Source organism: Schistocerca americana, chromosome 1 (genome assembly GCF_021461395.2).
Source record: "Schistocerca americana isolate TAMUIC-IGC-003095 chromosome 1, iqSchAmer2.1, whole genome shotgun sequence".
Lineage (NCBI taxonomy): Eukaryota > Metazoa > Arthropoda > Insecta > Orthoptera > Acrididae > Schistocerca > Schistocerca americana.
Genome location: NC_060119.1, coordinates 443,528,831 through 443,550,012, shown reverse-complemented (window position 1 = coordinate 443,550,012; position 21,182 = coordinate 443,528,831). Strand labels below are relative to the sequence as shown.

At 43.1% G+C, this 21,182-nt stretch overlaps 1 protein-coding gene across 1 annotated transcript in view; it reads left to right on the top strand.

Annotated features, from left to right (window-relative positions):
• Nucleotides 1-2,374: 2,374 nt before the first annotated feature.
• The window catches only part of LOC124560170 (proline-rich protein 2-like), a 43,729-nt gene continuing 24,921 nt past the window's right edge, over nucleotides 2,375-21,182 (top strand). The window contains exon 1 of the mRNA XM_047130922.1: nucleotides 2,375-2,453. Coding sequence (XP_046986878.1) covers nucleotides 2,375-2,453 — 79 coding nt within the window. The remainder of the gene's footprint in view (nucleotides 2,454-21,182) is intronic.

The window sequence follows — 21,182 nt, the reverse complement described above, 5'->3', positions numbered from 1 at the left end:
ACATGCATTCACTGCGACAACCAAGGAGACAGCTCTGCTTGGGACTTACCCCGATGGCCATGAGTGGGAATCCGACTGTGACTGGCTGTGTGCCATGAATTGCCCCTTGGAAATGTCGTGTGGCTAGGGCCTCCCGTCGGGTAGACCGTTCGCCTGGTGCAGGTCTTTCGGTTTGACGCCACTTCGGCGACCTGCGCGCCGATGAGGATGAAATGATGATGATTAGGACAACACAACACCCAGTCCCTGAGCGGAGAAAATTTCCGACCCCGCCGGGAATCGAACCCGGGCCCTTAGGATTGACAGTCTGTCACGCTGACCACTCAGCTACCGGGGCGGACAATTGCCCCTTGTAACTCAATGCTGGCGGTAACAGGAGACAGCGGCAAGCTGACGGCACTGGGGTGCTGAGTCCCACCAAGAAGTCAACAATGAAGGCAGCTGGTGCAGCCCGGAGTCGAATCCATGGCTGCTGCTGGCGATGCTCTCTCGCCTCGTGGCTCACTGTGGCCCCGGTGTCGTGATGGTGCTGCAGAGCTCGGCAACGATGACCAATCAATGAAGAATCTGCACTTCCTCAAGATACAGCGCTATTTATGCTGTGGCCGCCCACTTCATACATCATAGCGCCATCTGCATCCCACTTCATGTCCAACCAACTTGAGATGCCTGCATCATAGGGCGTGTATTCACCAGGAAAACCTACGTTGTCTGTGTTGTCAACAAAAATATTTACCCGCGGCCACAACACAACACAACACCAGGTCTCCACCAACGGCCGCCAAGGACCGCTACCCGTTCGCGGAGCCTGCAGAACAGTTTCACCAGAGGTCGCAGCTAGCCCAGGAACTACTTTGATACGCCAGGCACAGGATCGCAAATAGTTCCAGGAGATACATCCGCCAAACTGGCTTTATAAGGCGGCGCACTGCCGGCAAAGGGTGGTTCGACGCACCGTATACAGAGCTGCCACCCAGGCAGCCACGGTGAGACACCACTTCTAGTTGGCTGACCTCTTCCAGATGGACTTGGTACAGTCGACGAACATCTTGACATTGAAGAATTGTTGTATTGTGACCTCTCCCCGTAAGGAGTCGGATCGTATTTGTTATTTTATATTTGTGACGATCCGCAGCTGGGATCAAGTCTGTTGTTCTTTTGGAGATTGTATTATTGTTTTGTTTTGGTGAGTCCAATAAATTGTTTTCGGACACGTGTTTTGACATTTCTATTCTGCTCGCGTAGATACTTCAATTTATGTCTGTCCCTAGCAGCCGGCTGGTGTGGCCGAGCGGTTCTAGGCTCTTCAGTCTGGAACCGCGCGACCGCTACGATCGCAGGTTCGAATCCTGCCTCGGGCATGCATGTTTGCGATGTCCTTAGGTTAGTTACGTTTCTAAGATATATGGGACTGATGACCTCAGTCCCATAGTGATCAGAGCCATTTGAACCATTTTTTGTCCCTAGCACATTTGTTTCCCTAAAACTCACGGCTAGTCACGTCGTTCATAACAGAGACTAGCCCTGGATCTACATCAACAACTATATACACCGCAAGCCATCGTACGGTGCGTGTCGGAAGGTATCCTGTACGACTACGAGTCATTTCTTTTCCTGTTCCACTCGCAAATAGTGCGAGGGAAAAACGACGATCTATATGAGCCCTAATTTTTCGTACCTTATGTCTGTGGTTGTTAAGCGAAGCAAATGTAAGTTGGAAGCAGTGAAATTGTTGTACAGTAAGCTTCAGGCGCCGAGTCCCTAAATTTTCTCAATACTGTTGCTCGAGAAGAACATCGCCTTACCTCCAGGGTTTCCCATTTGAGTTTCTGAAGCATCTTCACAATACGTGTGCGTTGCTCGAAGCCGCCAGCATCAAATCGCCTCGCTCATTTCGGCGGCCATTGCTGCGTTATGCTGTTTTCTGCTGCTGTCGATTGCCCTCGCGAAGCAACGGCTTGCCTGTGTGTTTACACTGTTCTATCCCACATGGACAGCATGGCGGCTAATGTAATCCTTTTCGTGACTATCACTTCTTACTACTTTTACGCTAAAACTCAGACCATGGCGTTACAGCGATAAGACAATAAGTAGTGTAATCTGATTAGTTAAGGTATATTTTTTAAATATTATATGTGCCTTTCGCTTATCACTTCCTTACGCCACCTAGATATTAAAAACAGCAACTTAGATAAATCGTTCGTAACTTGTTTACCTGCAGCGTCTCTGAAATGCCTTACAGAGACTTGGGTTGTTTTTATGTAGCAACTGCAATTTTCTGGCGCACTGTGCTTAAAACGTGGGTAGCCGTATTCTAGAGCGAAACAAAAAGCAATTTTCTTTGAGTAAAATACGATGTGAGCTTAACGGCGCAATGGCCAATTCTGAGACGGTGGTTGAGCGTGGGGGCAGCCAGCGGGCGCAGTCGCCCGTGTCCGGGTCCACGCTGTGCTGTAAGAATTAACATTTTATGGCCCTCGCGCGTGCCGTGACGAAATAATGCGGCAGCGAGCGCGCGGCAAGTGCCACCTCGAGGATACGGCGCGCCAGGGCGGTCCGTCATCTGCAGCGCGCATTCTGATGCCGCGCGCGGCGCGCGTAAATGGCCCTCCAGCAGCGCTGCCCGCCGGGGCACTGCGTCTTCCCGCCTGCCATCCTGCGATGATACCTCTTCCAGAGTACGGCGGAGCACCGTGCAAGAAAGCCAACACAACTTCTGACACAATATGAAGCACTCTTCATACCAGTGTGACCAACTGCCACACAAACAGAGTTCTGTACTTATAAAAAAATTGGAGACCTTACTTTTGGGATTACATGTAATTACGAGGGTAATCCCAAAAGTAAGGTCTCCTATTTTTTTATAACTACAGAACTCTATTTGTGTGAAAGTTGGTCACACTGTTATGAAGAGTGCTTCACGCGCTGTGTGTAAACATGCGCACACCACGCCGAGGCGCTCAGCCGTTGAGAAAGGAGCTCCCGTTGGATGTTACCGCCAAGTGCGAATTGCGGACAGTTATTCTGTTTTTGAAGGCAAAGGGCACTGCGCCGATTGAAATCCATCGCCAATTGACGGAAGTGTATGGTGTGTCGTGCATGGAGTTAAAAATGGTCATAAGTGGTGTAGAGAATTTGCAGCTGGTCGGACCGAAATTCACGACGAACAAAGGAGCGTGAGACCGACAATCTCTGAGGAGACAGTGTTGAAGGTTGAGCAAAGCATGCGTGAAGATCGACGGATCACCCTAGATGATCACTGCACGTTGGTTCCTCAGGTTTCCCGAACCATCGCTCACAGAATTTTAACGGAAACATTGAACTACCGGAAGTTTGCGCAAGATGGGTGCCACGCATGCTGACTGAAGACCACATGCGACAACGAATTGATGCTTCCCGCGCATTTCTTCATCGCCTTGCAGCTGAACAGGACAACTTTGTGGACTCAATTGTCACGGGTGACGAGAACATTTGGCCGGAAAGCGATTCAGCTCCGACGACGAGGTGAAAGAAGAGGTTCATAACTTTCTGAACAGCAAGGCGGCAAGCTGGAATGACATGGGCATACAAAAACTGCCACAGCGTCTACAAAAATGCATCGAGAGAAATGGTGATTATGTCGAAAAGTAGCTAAATCTTCAAGCTGTAAGCTGATGTAAACCATCGTAGAAATAAACAGGTCTATCTACTTATAAAAAATAGGAGACCTTACCTTTGGGATTACCCTTGTATTTAGATGATGATGGTGGTGTGATCATGACGATGAATGAGTATTCTCAGCAACTCAGTAGCGTTGTTATTAGTCCCTTCTGTCCCATAATCAAAGAGGCAATAGAAGAGTAGCGAAATGACTGTCGGAAAATAAGGTGTAGAACATAAATAAGTGAAGGGAGAGTAGTGGAAGTAATATCACAGGAAAAGTTCCTCCAGAATAAGAACTGGAGTGGAAGGTGTACCCCACGACTCCCTTCCCTCCGCCTGTCCATTCAAATTAGGAGAGGATACCACAAAATGGAAAAGTTATTCTGTGTATTATGGACCATAAGGACAGATAATCCGGTTTCAAATATAGGGAGGTAAGACTTGAGGTTTGTGCGTGGAGTAGAGTGAAGCTGTGATTGGATTCCGCCATTCCGCCACCTCCCCCCCCCCCCCCTGCCCACCCCCGTTCGGGGACAAAAGTAGTGGCAAGTGTTGTCCCCTCACCAATTCCATCCCATGAGCCAACTGCTGAAACGAATATTTTCAATCAATGGTAATATCCATTTTCCCATAGGAATGTTAAAATGCGAGTTTCTTTCGCTGCATCACTAGCTAGGATCTGTGGCAGTGATTCGTCAAGACATAATGTATGTTGCTGGTAAAGTGAATCTCGACATGCTCCATGGATGTGGCGGACTGTCAGGGGTTCTACGTAGAGCCGCTGAGGAGTGTGCGCCTACGCGTGTGCGTGTGTGTGTGTGTGTGTCTGTGTGTGTGTGTGTGTGTGTAAGAGAGAGAGAGAGAGAGGTAAGTGTGGTCAGTATGAATGCGACGTTGGACTAAAGCTTCTCTTCGCTCTCCTTTTCTAGGTGCAGGTTTTTAGTGTTCAGAGTATGTTGCGCTGGCTGTTGGCCACGAAGTTATTTACAAAAAATATTGACATCTTTCTAAGCTTAATGCATTGTACTGTGATCAATCGCACATGTTGCCTCAAACAGACTGTTAAATTGTGTAATAAAATGCCTTTCTGATTTTTTTTTTCAGTATAAGGCAGGCAGCTAGATCAGAGTCTAGTAACTGTTAGTGTTTACGAACTATTCAGCTACAGCAATGCAAGACTACTGAGTACGATAAGTATAGTACAGGCAAGTGTAACGTAAGCACATCTTGGCTGGCTCTAGCGTTCAAATGGCAATCCTAACAGGATTGTTTTCAGACCCCACGTCACCATAGGTTCGGTCTCTGGCAGCGACGGGAATTTTTCCTCGTTACAGTCTCCCCAGGACGGCCGCAGGTCCATTCAGTCTGACGTCAGTGAGTACGAGGCATCTTTGCCAGGTGTAAAGGGCAGCCAGGTCGCGGGATCAACCAGCCCTCCCCCTCCTAGTGTCGCGGCCAGTGGAAAGGCTGCGCTCTACCTGCAGTCAGGACAACAGTCCGGCCACGGACGCGCACCACAGACTTTGCATTTATCTTCATAATATGGAATCTTGATATGATATTAGGTGGAGATAAATCCGCAACAACTGAATTGCCGCCCGCTGTGGCCGAGCGGTTCTAGGCGCTTCAGTCCGGAACCACGCAGCTACTACGGTGGCAGGTTCCCAATCCTGGCTTGGGCGTGGATGTGTTTGATGTCCTTAGGTTAGTTAGGTTTACGTAGTTCTAAGTCTAGGGGACTGATGACCTCAGATGTTAAGTCCCATAGTCCTTAGTCATTTGAACCATTTTTTGTAACAATTGAATTATTCCTCTGACACCTCTTTTATAGCAGCCCATTGTCACATTGTCTTCATAATAGTAACTAGTTTCGTTCATGTTCTAAACATCCTCACATCCATTATAACAAAAGAAGACATGCTAAGTTTGATCTGACGTAAGTAAACTGAAACATGCATGTGATAAATATAATAGTGTATATGACATCCACAGCTGTTGCAGAGCAACTCGTAAGTTTTATGTGCTGTGCACAGCCTCCGTAACTCATTTACGTCCAAAAATTAGGTCAGGAGTTATAAAAGACTGTGGGCAGGCAGAGTAGGAGGTGTCGCCCGCTGTATGTGTTACATCAAAAACATAAAGTCCTTATGTTAAAACAAAACAATTAAAAAATAAAATAATGATCGGATTTAGTTTTATAAATTTATGTTTTATCGAGGGCACGTGCTGCAGAAAAGAGTGGAGTGTAACACCAATTTGCGATATGATATACACTTCACACAATATTCTATGCATAGGATAGCGCAATATTGCGCAGTGGTACCCAGCTTGGGTCACTGCAGAAGGGGATGATGTAATTTTCAGTGGCGTGGGACTGTACACGTGACAGCCAGGTGGCGTGGAACTGGATGTTCATGTCCTATTGACTGAGAGGAGCCCTGCCATATAAGGAAGAAAAACGAACTCCAGGCGCAGACTGGTCGATAAGAATATTTGCTGCTAGCAGCTCAAGAACTCTGTTGCCTGGCCACAGTGAGTCATGAGTCAAAAACTTCTAAAGAACAGTTAAAAATTGAAACACTCCGCGGTAAATTGCAGTCGAATTGCGATGTTGTCGCGAGAATCGATCGAGAGTGTGTATAAATAATTGTAATATCTTAATATACTGTTTAATTTATGTGTTGGATTATGGCAAATGGTGCAACATCTGTATATAGTGAAGTATGCAGAATGGTTCAAATGGCTCTGAGCACTATGGGACTTAACTTCTGAGGTCATCAGTCCTCTAGAACTGAGAATTACTTAAACCTAACTAACCTAAGGACAACACACACATCCATGCCCGAGTCAGAATTCGAACCTGCGACCGTAGCGGTCACGCGGTTCCAGACTGTAGCGCCTAGAACCTCACGACCACCCCGGCTGGCTGAAGTATGCAGTAAACCTAGATTGGAGCCCAGCAGGAAACTTGTGGCATTCTTTAAGTGATTTGTGACGTTATTTAACAGTGAACAGTCCATTCGCTGCCAGACTCCTCTTCGTACGATATCACAACACGCAGTATCATCAACGCCACGGGCCAGTGGACTGGGACACCTGCTGCGACACAGGGACAACCATCTGAACAAGAGTCCAGATAGGAGCTCAAACAGATTCACTTTATGCTAAGTGTGACGAACTTGCGGACTTCCAATAGCAGTCCAGCAGGTCTTACTAATGTAAGGGAGGCTTCTAGGGGGAAAATGGACGTGAATTAGGTACTATTTCGAAATGCGCCTGCATGGTATAGCAATTCAGCAGAAAACCTGTGTCGGACATACCTAGTCGGCAGTTTTTAAACCCACTTTTTTTGATTCATCAATCTTCTGACCGGTTTCATGCGGCCCGGTACGACTTTCTCTCCTGTGCCAACATCTTCATCACAAAGTAGCACTTGCAACCTACGCCCTCAATTATTTGCTGGATGTATTCCAACCTCTGTCTTTCTCTACAGTCTTTGCCCTCTTTAGCTCCCTCTTGTACCATGGAAGTCATTCCCTGATGTCTTAAAAGATGTCCTACCATCCTGTCCCTTCCCCTTATCAGTGTTCTCCACATATTACTTTGCTCTCAGATTCTGCGCAGATCCTCCTCATTCCTAACCTTATCAGTCCACCTGATTTCCAACACCTCAAATGCTTCGATCCTCTTATGTTCCAGTTTTCCTACAGTCCATACTTCATTACCATATAATGCTGTGCTCCAGAAATTTCTTCCTCAAATTAAGGTCCACATCTGATATTAGTGGTATTCTCTTGCCCAGGGATACCCTCTTTGTCACTGATTGTCTTTTTTGGTGTCCTCCTCACTCTGTTCGTCATTAGTTATTTTACTGCCTAGGTAGCAGAATTACTTATCTACATCTAATTACTATTAAAAACAGTCTTGATCACGATTTATTTAACAAGGTGACCGGTTTCGACCACTACTGTGGTCATCTTCAGACCATTGAGTAGGAACCTCTTTCTGTTGGAGAATCACTGCTGTTCCCGTAATGCATTCAAAAGTAATTTATCTACATCTGCTTCATAACCATCAATGCTGATGTTAAGTTTCCGCGGTTCTCATTTCGGCTACTTCTTATTGCTTTTGTCTTTCTTCGATTTTCTCTCAATCCATGTTCTGTATTCATGTAATTCTCCTTCACTTTCACTCAGGATAAAAATATGGTCAGCGAATCATATCACTGATCTTTCACCTTGAATTTTTATACCACTCCTGAAACTTTCTATCATTTCCATCATTGCATCTTCGATGTACAGATTAAACAGTATGGTCAAAAGACTTCATCCCTGCCTTACACTCTTTTTAATCCGAGCACTTTGTTCTTGGTCGTCCAGTCTTCTTTTTCCCTCTTTGATCTTGTACACATTGTATATTACCTCTCCCTCCCTATAGCTCACCCCTGTTTTTCTCAGAATTTCGAGTATCTTGGACCACTTTAGATTGTTGACAAATCCTATGAACGTGTCTTGATTTTTCTTTAGTCTTGCCTCTGTTATCAACTGCAGCGTCAGAACAGCATTTACCTTTCTTAAAGCCAAACTCGTCGTCATCTTGCAGTCTTCGGAATCATGTGGATGATATTTTTCCGGAAGTCAGGTGGTGTGTCGCCAGACTCACACATTGCACACAACAACGTGAATAATCGTTTTGTTGCCACTTCCCCCAGTGATTTTAGAAAATCTGATGGAATGTTATCTATCCCTTCTGCCTTATTTGATCTTAAGTCTTCCAAAGCTCTTTTAAATTCTGATTTTAATACTTACTCCTCTATCTCTTCTAAATCGACTCATGTTTCTCCTTTTATCATATCAGACAAGTATACCACTTCATACAGGCCTTCATTGTGCTCTTGCCCCTATCGTCTCTCTCCTCTGCATTTAACAATGGAATCCTGTTGCCCTCTTATGTTACCACCCTTTGATTTTCTTTTCACTTTCCTACATGCTGAGTCAGTCCTTCAGATAATCATTTCTTCTTCGATTACTTCATATTTTTCATGCAACCATTTCAAAGTAGCTTCCCTGCACTTCCTGTTTATTTCATTGCTCAGTGACTTGTATTTCTGTATTCCTGAATTTCCCTGAATATTTTTGTACTTCCTTCATTCACCGATCAACTGAAGTATTTCTTCTGTTGCACTTGATTTCTTCGTAGTTTTTCTTTCTGACTTCGTGATTGCTCTTTTCAGATATGTCCATTCCTCTTCAACTTCACTGCTTACTGAGCTATTCCTTATGGCTGTACCTATAACCTTAGATAACTTCAAGCATGACTCGTCGTTCATTAGTACATCTGTATCCCACTTCTTTGCGTATTGATTCTTCCTGACTAATCTATTAACTTCAGCCTACTCTTCATCACTACTACGTTGTGACTCAATCTATATCTGTTCCTGAGTAGGCCTTACAATTCACTATCTGACTCCGGCCTTTTCCAAGTATATCTCCTCCTCTTGTGATTCTTGAAGAGAGTATTCACTATTACTAGCTGCAATTTATTACAGAACTCAATCACTCTTTCTCCTCTCCCATTCTTTGTACTAAGCCCATACTCTCCTGTAACCTAATTTTCTACTCCTTCCCACACAACTGCATTCCAGTCCCCCATAACTATTAGATTTTCATCTCCCTCTCCATACTGTATTACCCTTTCAATATCCTCGTATACTTTCTCTGTCTCTTCAGCTTACGACGTCAGCATGTATACCTGAACTATCGTTGTCGACGTTTGTTTGCTGTCGATTCTGATAAGAACAACCCTATCACTGAATTGTTCACAGTAACATACTCTCTGCCGTATCTTCCTATTCATAATGAGTCCTATTCCGAGTATACTAATTTCTGTTGCTGTTGATATTATCCTATACTCATCTGACCACAAATCCTTGTCAACTTCTCATTTCACTTCACTGACCGCTGCTATATATAGGTTGAGTCTTCTTATTTCCATTTTCGTGCTTTTTAGCTTCCCTACCACATTCAAGCTCCTGACATTCCACGCCCCGATTCGTTGAACATTGTCCTTTCGTTGGTTATTCAATGTTTTTCTTATGGTCAACTTCCCCCTGGCAGTCCTCCCCCAAAGATCCGAACGCGGTTCTATTCAGGAATGTTTTGCCAATGGAGAGATCATCATGACACTTTTTCAGTTACAGGCGATATGTGCTGTGGATACACATTATGTGTCTTTAATATAGTCGTTCCAATTGCCTTCTGCATCTGTATGCCGCTGATCACTGCCATTTCTTTCGCCTTTTGGGGCAGTTTCCCACCCCAAGGATAAAGTGCCCTGAGCCTCTCTCCGCTCCTCCGTCCTCTTTGACAAGGCCGTTGACGGAATGAGGGTGACTTCCTACGCCGGAAGTCTACGGCCGCCACTGGTGATTATAAATCAAAATTCAAGAGGTGGCGGGTTTCAAACTCGGGACCGAGGAAGCTTTGATTACTAATCAAAGACATTAGACCAAGAGTGCAGTCCCGCTACATGATGATATGAGTCCAACGCTTTAATCATTGCTCCCCCTCGACCTTCTGCGTGCCGTTTCCAAACTGAGGGTTAAATAAGTAAATTTGTCAAGGGGGAGAGAGGGAGAGAGAGAAGAGAGAGAGAGAGAGAGAGAGACAGATTGACCTTAGTCACGCTGTTCTTTCTGACATATTTGTCAGAAAACCTTCATGCAACGTCGACAGGAACACCATTCATATATCTTTCATAGCTGAATGTTCTCGACCGAGAACCTGCTCAAAAGCCGCTTTGGTATGTGCAACAATGACACACTTCCTATTTTTCGCAGGGTGGAAATGGAGTGACGCACATGTTTTACAATAAATTCATGGGATATCCTTTAGCTGGGTACCTGGCTCTTCCAAGTGCTTGTGGTGACTTCTCAACTGAGTTTTGCACGAATGCGCTTTTTGAAGCACAGAATCGATGGAATAATATGGCTGTTTCTGTTGCAGACACAATGTAATTTACATGTTCCTGTAATTCGACATTTCAAGCGCAGCAGATGATCATCTCATCTAATCAACTTAATTAGGATTACGAAAGGGACGATCTGAATGGAACCATAATGATACTTCCTGAATCTGAGGACTACTTTAACAAAAAATTTGAAGAAAAGAAATCATGAGTTACGAGTAGTTTTGTAACAATGTAGGCCAAAGAACTGACCCAGTGTCGAAGTTACTACTGCTCAAATCAAGGACCCGCTGACACAGGAATCCCACTCAGCGGCAGCAGCATCCACACTCCAGCCTCCTCCAGCAAGGCAAAGATCGCCCAGGACGCTGACCAAACCTTCAAGAAGTTTCCGTGCTGGCCAGATGGTTCATCGACACAGGGGAATGCGGCGATGGTACGTCTTGTGTACGGTCAGCTCCAGACAGCTACATTTATATAGCAGTCGTCATCAGAGTCGCGGGGGTATGTTACGATGCCCACTCGGTCGTTGCAGACAACGTTCAACAGATGCAATCATAATCGGTATAGCTGGGCTATGTTGGACACTCACTTCAGCCAGGCGACGCCTCACTTGTGACACAGTTGTCACCACCGTCACCGGGCCTCGAACCTCCAACCACTGCCTGACTGCCTAGACCATTAACAGCATGCGTTCTGCGGCCACCTCAGTGTTTGGGGCACGAAGCGGCGTCCTCCCAGGTACGCACACCGAGGGGTCCGACTCCGCCCGCTCCCACTCTAACCGTTCCCCAGGCTGCAAGTCTGCGTTCATCACCCTGGCAAGATCCGCCCTCTACAGTTGGGCTGTCCTGCTTGGTTCTCGCTGTTGGTAAACACTTTGCTGTTCTCCCATACCGACCAAGCAGGAGCCGACTGTTGCAGTGCAGAGGTAGAAAATATGTACACCACCGCTCGCATCCACGAGAATCGCTTGTATCGATGCACCCAAGCCAGCTCGACTGGATACAAGGTTCAGTGCCTGCTATTTGTTGTCTGTTTGCTGCAGACACACTGTTTAACGATTTGCTTATGACTGGAAAGAAATAATCTTAACAACAAACTGGCTCTCGTTATCGCCTGCACGTTCACCCACTACCAGCAGACACAACCGTAAAAATTCCAGAACAAATGTTCCGAGAACTGTCTTAGTAAAATACTTTTTTTCTCTTGAATATGAAAAACTAAAGTACCTATATTTTTTCCCGGTTTTCAATTACATATTATTTTCTATTATTTCTAGTATTCAGCTGTTCCAAGATGATGGTTATCCACTTGTGTTTTGACTTTACACGTCTTCTGTTGAATGCCATCTACAATATCAGTTTTCAGAATGTTTATTTCGATTTGTTGGGTATTTGAGTTTGTGAAAATATTCTTTGTCCCAGAAATGCTAGTTCCATAAGATATGCGGAAGAACGTCTGTTAACATAGGATGTTCAATATGAGGTCCTGGTGGAAGTAAGACTGCGGGAAGCTCGTCGGTCGTACTTGGATACCTCACTCTGTATATTACTTATCCACTTAATGCAGAATTTCAAAGTTCGAGCTCTGGTTAAAAAAAAAATGGCTCTGAGCACCATGCGACTTAATTGCTGAGGTCATCAGTCGCCTTGAACTTAGAACTACTTAAACCTAACTAACCTAAGGACATCACACACATCCATGCCCGAGGCACGATTCGAACCTGCGACCGTAGTGGTCGCTCGGTTCCAGACTGCAGCGCCTAGAACCGCACGGCCATTCCGGCCGGCGTTCGAGCTCTGTCTGACACACAATTTCAATCTGCCTGCAACTTCCATGTCTTAATAAGGTTTATAATTTATCCCTCTAAACTGATTGATCCTATGTATCTGAGATGAGATATTTGAAATATCGTCTCAAAGTCAACTACCACAAGTTTTCTGAAAGATATCGAGCAGACCCTTCCATGTCTTGTTTCTTTCTCCTGTGACATTCCAGGGTTAGTGTAGATTACAACTTCAGGGTATTTAAGCTATTAGGACAAACTGACAAATTATATTGCGAGGTCAAACACTGGAAATAAATTGTAATTTTTCGTACTCACTTTCCCCTGAACTTTGTTCCATTTCTCTAATTACAAAAATAACAATATCAAAATGGCAATATTTTTTTGGCGTTTTTTATTTAATGCCAAAGCTGTCGATTTATCGGAAGTGAACTGCTGAAGTCGCGTTTGTTGATATTTCTTTGAATATCTGTGTTTCAGTTGTTTACTTCTAATTTCTCCAATATAAGGCACGATCGAAAATTTTCCTTTTGACGGGATTGCTGCAGCGTATGACCATCGAGGAGCAACTCTGATGCAAGTATGCGAACACCGACATGTAGGTAAGAGATTAGTGAAGCATTCGTGTCTTTCCGAGTTGCGTGTGGTAAACGTGAACTATGGTAGCGTTATTACCAAATACGTCCAAACAGGACCAACGAACTGTTATTTTTTTCTCGGCTGCAAAAGAACAGACAGGTAACAATGCATTAGAGAAGGTACAATGTGTGTGGGCCAACATTTCTAATAAAAACTACCACTACGACAACGGTTGCTGCTGCTTCACAATAACGTACGTCCCCATATCGTAAATGTCGAAACGCAGAAGGCATGATCCCTCTCCATGCGGTTATCACGCCTTCGGTCTCCTTAAAAAGACCCTTGGGGGGTCGAAGATTCCTGTCGAATGAGGATGGGCAGCATACAATTACGGACTTCTTCACGCAACAGCACACAGTACTTTACTAAACAGAATATCTTCAACCTGAAGCGACGTAGGGATGATCGCCTCAATGCTCGCGTCAATTTTGCCTCACTGGCATACCTATTCTGAACTGTACGTCCTTCGAACAGGAATTTTTTGATTGCCCCCTTACGTACTGAAGCCTATATGTGTATTAAATCAAATACATATTCAAATTTATAAATGTAATCAGGTGAGTAAACACTGCAAAGAAAAAGGTCGACTGTATAGGACCAGCCGTGTTACGGTACAGCGTGACACTATCATGATGGAAAATAGCAGTAAAATATCGAGTGTTTATAAACATTTTTACTGAATGGAAGCCCTCGCGGGGTAGCTGCGTGGTCTTAGCACCTTGCCACGGTTCTTACTGTACAATAGGTGTTCTTACTGTACAATAGGTGAGTTCACATGATGTCGACACTAAAAGTTACGAGATGCGTGTACATACTCTTCTACTCATATCATGATCATTTTTCATCTAAATATTCAAATCGCCTCAAAATTTGTAGTCTGTCATTCAACGAAACAATCAGCAAGTGAGTGGCGATTGTTTCAATGTAGTTGATAGCGCATAATATCTGTAGTTCTTTATTGTCAAAATTCGTACAACTGCAGAAAAGTCATGCAAAATAATTATTTTAATGAATAGTAGACATTCCTTTACACCCGGTCTGACTTGTCAGTCTTTCTGCCTTGTCTATACACACGGGGCATAAATACAATTGCCTTTCCTCTGGAACTGAGAAGGGAGTACGTATAATCATTAATACTGCCAATTCTCGATTACTTCTGACGGCGTTTTGCAAGTGCTTTCACATGAGATTTCAAGTCCTGTTGGAGCTCCTAATGGATATGTAAGACATTTCAGACGGTCATAATGCTCAACAATGTCACGCCTCCTATCTACAGTTGTCTGGAACACGTAAAAACGTGCGATGATGACCTTACTCTCTGCTCGCAGGTTTTACATCCCAATGTAATTTTCTTTGCAGTTTGCATGCGAACAGCTTAAAAGCGTAACCGTTCCCATAGCCCTGTGACGCACTCCATATAAGACCACTTTCTGAAAATCTGCCTAAGACTCAGAAACGATGACTGCCAAAACTTCAGATTTAACACATCGTCCAAGGTTCAGAATATACTGAATTATTGGTAGCCCGTCAAAACACTTGTTCTTTGCGCATCCTGTACGCAGCTCACGAAATCCTCAGTATTCACACCCGGCTCCTGCTTATCTACAATGGTATCTACTTTCTCAATAATCGTTACCTTCTTTAAGCCTAATCTGATATGTGAGGATTCCTCACATGCAGTTGGTATCAATGCAAAGATACTGTATTACCCAGTAAAGCGAACTGGTCACCTGACCTGGTAAATCACGACACTTCGAGGGCAGTACCAGTAAAACTTCGAGGGGCGTTCAATACGTGATCCAACACATTTTTTCCTCGACCGATTTCGGTTGGAAAAAATAAGGATTTTGTTGTGGAACATAGTGCACACTTCTGCAACTTTTCCCTCTTTTTCATGCTTGGAGGCACTTTCTCGTTTGTCGCATGAGCTCTGTCGCCCCTCCAGAAAGGTATGAGCTGACAACAGACCCCTTTCTATTCTTATCATTCGGTATGTGTCTGTCACTGGGTGCTAACGGTGCAATTTGAAGATGTATGTGTCGCTTTTTTAATAGCTTGTGGTGTTATTTTCATAGTTCTGAGTCCATACCATGAGTAACTCATATTTAACTTGGAGGCGGAGTTCAATGGGTTATTTCTCCTCTTTATTTCAAAATTCAAGGTGCACGAATGCCGAAGTCTGATCTTCTCTTTCTTTGAGTCTCTCTTACGATAGCAGTCGAAATCCCACACAATTTGCTCCAGTATTTCATGTTAGTTTTCTTTCTTTTTTTTTTTTTTTTTCAAGATTTATATTGCAATAAGATCAAATAACTGTTTTGAATGTGAATAAATGTTTGGTGGTCGTGATATCGACTTCCTTTTATGATCCCTACTTCCCACAACTTTTCCCAAAATTAGGTGACCTTTATTTAACCAATATAATTAGAAATAAGCTAAGGTGTTATTTCAGAGTGATGGTACTATCGTTGTCCGCAATGGGCAAATTATGAGCAGAGTGATGATTAATATTCTTCTGCGTGTCGCACCGCGTCATTGTATAAAATACTTTAATTATAAACTTAAAACCCACGTTTCAACAAATGTCAGTACCGTTTTACAGAAGGTCGCTCGTGTTTCATGTTTGCATAGGCAAAAGTGTTGCCATCTGACGGCCCTTGTGGTGGGGCAGCCAACAACGATTTGCACCGCAGTCTCTCAGTGAGTCCAGCGCTGCCTCTCGGAGAGTGACTTAGGTAGTACAATTGTGGGAAATAACGATTTTCCACGACCTTCACGCTCGGTAGACCCCGAATGTGAGAGTTCACACAGTGGAAAGACCACCGCCTTGACTCCTCCACCTGCAGTAAACACACGGCACGCACATCCCAGTGCCGGCACCGCGATCGACGCACTGCCTCTTTTTGTTGTACTACAATACCCGCCGCTGTTCGCTTGTCCATTCTGTTCTGAAGCAATTTCCGGCCGGGGGACGTCAGCGCAAGGCCATCACAGTCCCGTTACGAAAGTCGGCAGGTCGTCCCGTAAATAAAAGGCAATTCGCGCTCGTAACAGCCGTCTGCTGCAGGGCGCCAGAAAGGCAATCGTGTGGCGCGTCGTCTCTTACAAACACGAATAATGAGCATTACCTGGATACGAATACGGAGGAAACGTTAGTTCTTGTTAGCCAGTCGTGTTCTATATAGTTATCGTCATTATGCTTCCATAGTCCTTCCAGCATGTTTTAGTTTCTGGAGGATGGAAAATCTGAACATTTTTATCGGTTGGGTTGTTTGGGGAAGGAGACCAGACAGCGAGGTCATCGGTCTCATCGGATTAGGGAAGGACGGGGAAGGAAGTCGGCCGTGCCCTTTCAAAGGAACCATCCCGGCATTTGCCTGGAGCGATTTAGGGAAATCACGGAAAACCTAAATAAGGATGGTCGGACGCGGGATTGAACAGTCGTCCTCCCGAATGCGAGTCCAGTGGAACATTTTTATGCTAGCATCGGCCTCTGGTATAGTGGAAAATTGTCGCGTCTCCCTACTGCTTTTTACGGGTATTTATTTACTTCACAGCTTTACTGCACATTAAAATTTTTAAACTATATTTATTCCGCTCCTTTTTCTTGTCACGATATAAAGGGCGAGTCTTGTCGTTGCAAGCTTCATATTCTGTATTGCACGTCGTACATCATTTTCTGATATTTCCAGAATATCGTCGTTCTCCTGAGATTTTCAAAGTAGCACCAACCTCTTGTCTTTTCCGCAGTAATTTCCTTTCAAATAAAATCACGTTCGAAGGGCATCCAGTCTTTTCTTTCTTTTTATTCTTCTGCTCTCCGCGTATTAGCAAATGTTGCCTGTTCCGGCTTCAGAATATATCGCTCCATCTTTTCCTTGGACCTCCCGACTCCTTTCTTCGCTTAGTCCTGTAGCACAGCACTCTTCTTGAGCCTCTCCTTCGGCATTCTATGAACATGCTGTCTCCAATCATTTCTACAGTTCACAATTTTTCCTTCCAAAAAATTTACTCCTACTTTTTCCGCTATTTTTCGTTTGCAGTTTTATCTCTTTTACTGTTCTTGAGAATGTCGTTTCTGCAGCCTGCACCTTGTTTTCGTCTCCTTTTGTCAAACTCCACGTTTCAGACACATACAGAAAAGATGGCATAGCCATTACTTTGTAGAATTTCAGTCTTGTTTCTGTTTTGGCTGTAGTCTTAGGCTTCCATTTATTGTATGAGAAGGCAAAAAATACCGCCCTGGCTGTAGGAAGTTTTTACGAAAACCACGACCGATTGCACAATTTAGGCACGTCTTCAGGGCATGTAAACAGACATTAGAAAGTAAATATTTTACATTTTTTCCTTTTTCACTGGCTTAACAGATATTGTTATATCTAGTAGAAAAGAACTATACATTAGCTACTTACATAAATTTTGTATACAGAATTATCTTGTGCTGTCCTGAAGCCCGTTCCCGTTCGCGTTCTTTACGTCACTGATAAATTAAAAGCCGCCAGAAGCGTTTATCAAATTGATAAAAGGGGATGTCCCTAAAAAAAATGAAACGAGTATTTGGTGAGGAGAGAATAAAATAAGCCCTGCAAAGCGTGCGAAAATTTATATAAGCACCAATAAAAACGTCCCCTATTATCAACTGCTGGATGCGATGCGTGCGTGTCCATAAGGGACAGTGATCTAGGCAAGCAGCCACGACAAAATCTGCGTTGGCAATGACATCCGAAACCCAGCAGGATGGCGCTGGAGAAAATGGGGCTAGTGCACCGAATGTAGAAGCCTGAAAGTGAGGGTGCTGCACATAAAAATGACTTACAATCTAAAACAGCAAGCAGTATTAAAACATGGACAATGCGTGGATAGAAAACTAATAGTGGACGTCCTTTATGATGCAGGCTACTTAATATTTGCGGTAGATATTATTCCACGCAATTTGAAAACCAATGGAGAATTTATAAACGGTAGAAGTTTTTACAGGTAGCAATTAAAGTTGTCGGAAATTAAGAACAATGAGCTATCTAGTTAGACAGTCAAAATTTCCAAAAAGAGTCCTGTGTCCCAGTTCTGTCCGGCTGTTTAAGCTGACTAAAGTTCAAATCTTCTGGGTTGTTAGGCCACGTCACATTTCCTCTAAAATAATCGACGTTTCGACCCCTCTGCTGGGGTCTTCTTCAGGATCTTCCGGTGTCCACTATTGCTAGGGTTCGAAAGATGTTTGTAAGGCTTAGAAAATCGCTATCTATTAAATATTAAGGTTGTTACCCTTATTCTCCAAATATATGATTTGCATTCTCTCGTGTATGGCCGTGATCTGAAATCCTGTGTCGCGTAAATGCGCACTTAGTGTTTATCCTGAATTGGCGCAATGAGTATGCTCTTTAAACCAAGTTGAAAAACTTCTACCAGTTTTTCCTATATATTTGGCGTCACATAGCAGGCAAAATATGCAATAGACACCCGATAACTTAAAACTATCACTAAGTATACTTCCCTTGAGTCTAGATTTTTGGCCGTTGTTCTTCGGAATATAGTAGTCCGGGATTATGTTTTTTGAAACCAGGCATTTGCCTGTTCTGTCAGAAATATCTCCAAAGAAACGAATCCTATGGCACTTTTTTCTAGTGGAAGTTGCTATTGTGATAAGAGAGCTGACGGTCTTTGGGTCCTCTTCTAACGGGTTTTAATTTATAAATGACATGAATGACTGGGAGAGATTTCAGGACGGCATAAAATAACGTTGTAGACAAATTTATGTAAGTACCTGACGTGCAGATCTATTCTACTCCGTATAACAATATTTACTATGTATTGTGCTAATACAAAAAGGAAAAAATTGTAACATACTTCCGTTCTAATCACTGTTTAGATCACCTGAGGATGTAACTAAATTGTCGTGAAATCAGTCGCGGTTTTGATAAAAACAGTCTACAGCCAGAGCGGTGTTTTTTGCCTTCTCATAAAAATGTGGACATTTGGCTGCGGTATCCGCAATTCAAAAAATGATTTAAATGGCTCTGAGCGCTATGGAACTTAACATCTGAGGTCATCAGTCCCCTAGAACTTAGAACTACTTAAACCCAACTAACCTAAGGACATCACACATATCCATGCCCGAGGCAGTATTCGAACCTGCAACCGTAGCGGTCGCGCGGTGCCAGACTGAAGCGCCTAGAACCGCTCGGTCACACCGCCCGGCATCCGCAATTCAAGCTCTGTTTATTGTACAGCAAGTTTCTGCTGGAACTTGAGTGATTTTTTAAAAATCCTATTCATATTTGTAAGTGACATATGTTCCTAAGTATTCAAACATTGTTCTAACATATTATCGCTGATCACCATTTTGGTCCCAACATCTTACCTCTGAAGGCCATTGTTTTTGTTTTCCATAAATTTTAAGATTATTCCTCTCACAGAACGGCTGTAACATATACACTGCTCTTTGAATCTTTCCTTCATTTCTACTTATAATAATCTGATCATCAGCAAAAAACTTCCCCTTAAGCGTAACATTTTATGCAATACAAATGCCTCCGTTAATTTTATACATCCATGCTCTAATTAGATCATCTACATAAATTGTGAACAAAATAGGAGACAAGCTACAACTATGCTTATGCTTTTACTATTCCTTCCATTTTCGACATGTAAGCTGATTGTTGTAGCTTTATATACCCATTTCAGCACTTCATTGAAGTGATACCGATATCTAATTGGAGTCATGATTTCCCATAATTTTTGCCTACTTAGTCGATCGAATGCGTTTTCGTAATCAAAGCTATATGAGCTTCAAGTTTATGTCCCCTTTTTTTTATAATATCTGCTTAACTGTGAAAGTGGCATATGTGCAGGATCGTCCCTTTCTAGAGCCGTTCGTTCTTCTACTAATAAACCGTCTGGAATGGCTCGTACGCTTTTTACTTAATATGCTTGCATATATTTTATGTCCTGTATTGAGACTCTTATTTCCCTATAATTTTCACACTTGTTTTTAACACTTTTTGAAAAACATTCGTGTGGGCATGCAACCAGAGGCTATGAATCTGATATCAATTCCAACATCTATTAATTACAGTCAGAAATGTCTAATTTAGTTTTGGCGCCCATATCTCCATAATTCTGCATTTATTCCATGTTCTCTTGCTGCCTTCCTAATCTTCGTGTCTTTTAATGCTACTTCTTTTTCCCCTAAGGTAATGGGATCTACATTTTCATAAATAGAGTCATCGTTTGCTTCTTCTTTTTCCAGGGAATTATTAGACAAAAATCTTTGCAGGGTTACGTACATTGTTCTTTCCCTAATACCTTTATACTTGCTACATCTCTTTTTTCACTACCTACACGATTAAACACTTTAAACGCCATCATTTGTCTTCCATGTATACCATCTTCAACGGTCCTTTTAAATTCGTCCCAGAATTCTTGGACAGCTTTCCTTATAATATACGTCAGTTCATTTCGGTTTTCTCTACATATGCCAGTTGCTTCATCCGTTTGCTGTCACCCTTCTAGATGTGCTAATTTCCTGTCTCGTTGTGCGTTTCCGATTTCTTCTTTCCGTATTCATAATCATTTTTTTCTTTCATTAGATCACTTTTTTATCTCAGTCTTCGTTAGTTACAGTTGTTACAGGTTATGTAATATTATCCTGTTCCTCATTAATGTCTTGGCTAATTTCTTGTTTTTTATAGATAAGAAGATAACCCTCATTGATGTAAAGTTTTTATACTTTCTTCTTAAAATACGCATGTTTTAAACATATCTTCGTCCGATCTCTCATGTCTTTCAATTTCCTTCTACCTTGTTAGATGTATTTCTTGGAATTAGAAAATAATGATCCATTGATTTATCACTTTTCCGACAGATTGTTACTTGCGATAACAATTTTCTATTTATCACTTTGCGGACCAAGTAAAATTATGGCTGTCTTTATTTCTAAGGAAAGTATTTGTTTTCCTTAACTCTCTGAATGCTGCAAATTGTCTCAGCTTCTCCCCATTATTGTTCAAAGCATCGTCGCCAAATCTATCTGTAACATCTTTAATTGGTATTTCTCCCATTTTGCCATTTAAATCTCTTTTTACACATTTACTGATTTCCTTATTTAGTTCTTCATGGAATCTTTTACTGTCTTCCTTTTCGCTTTCTT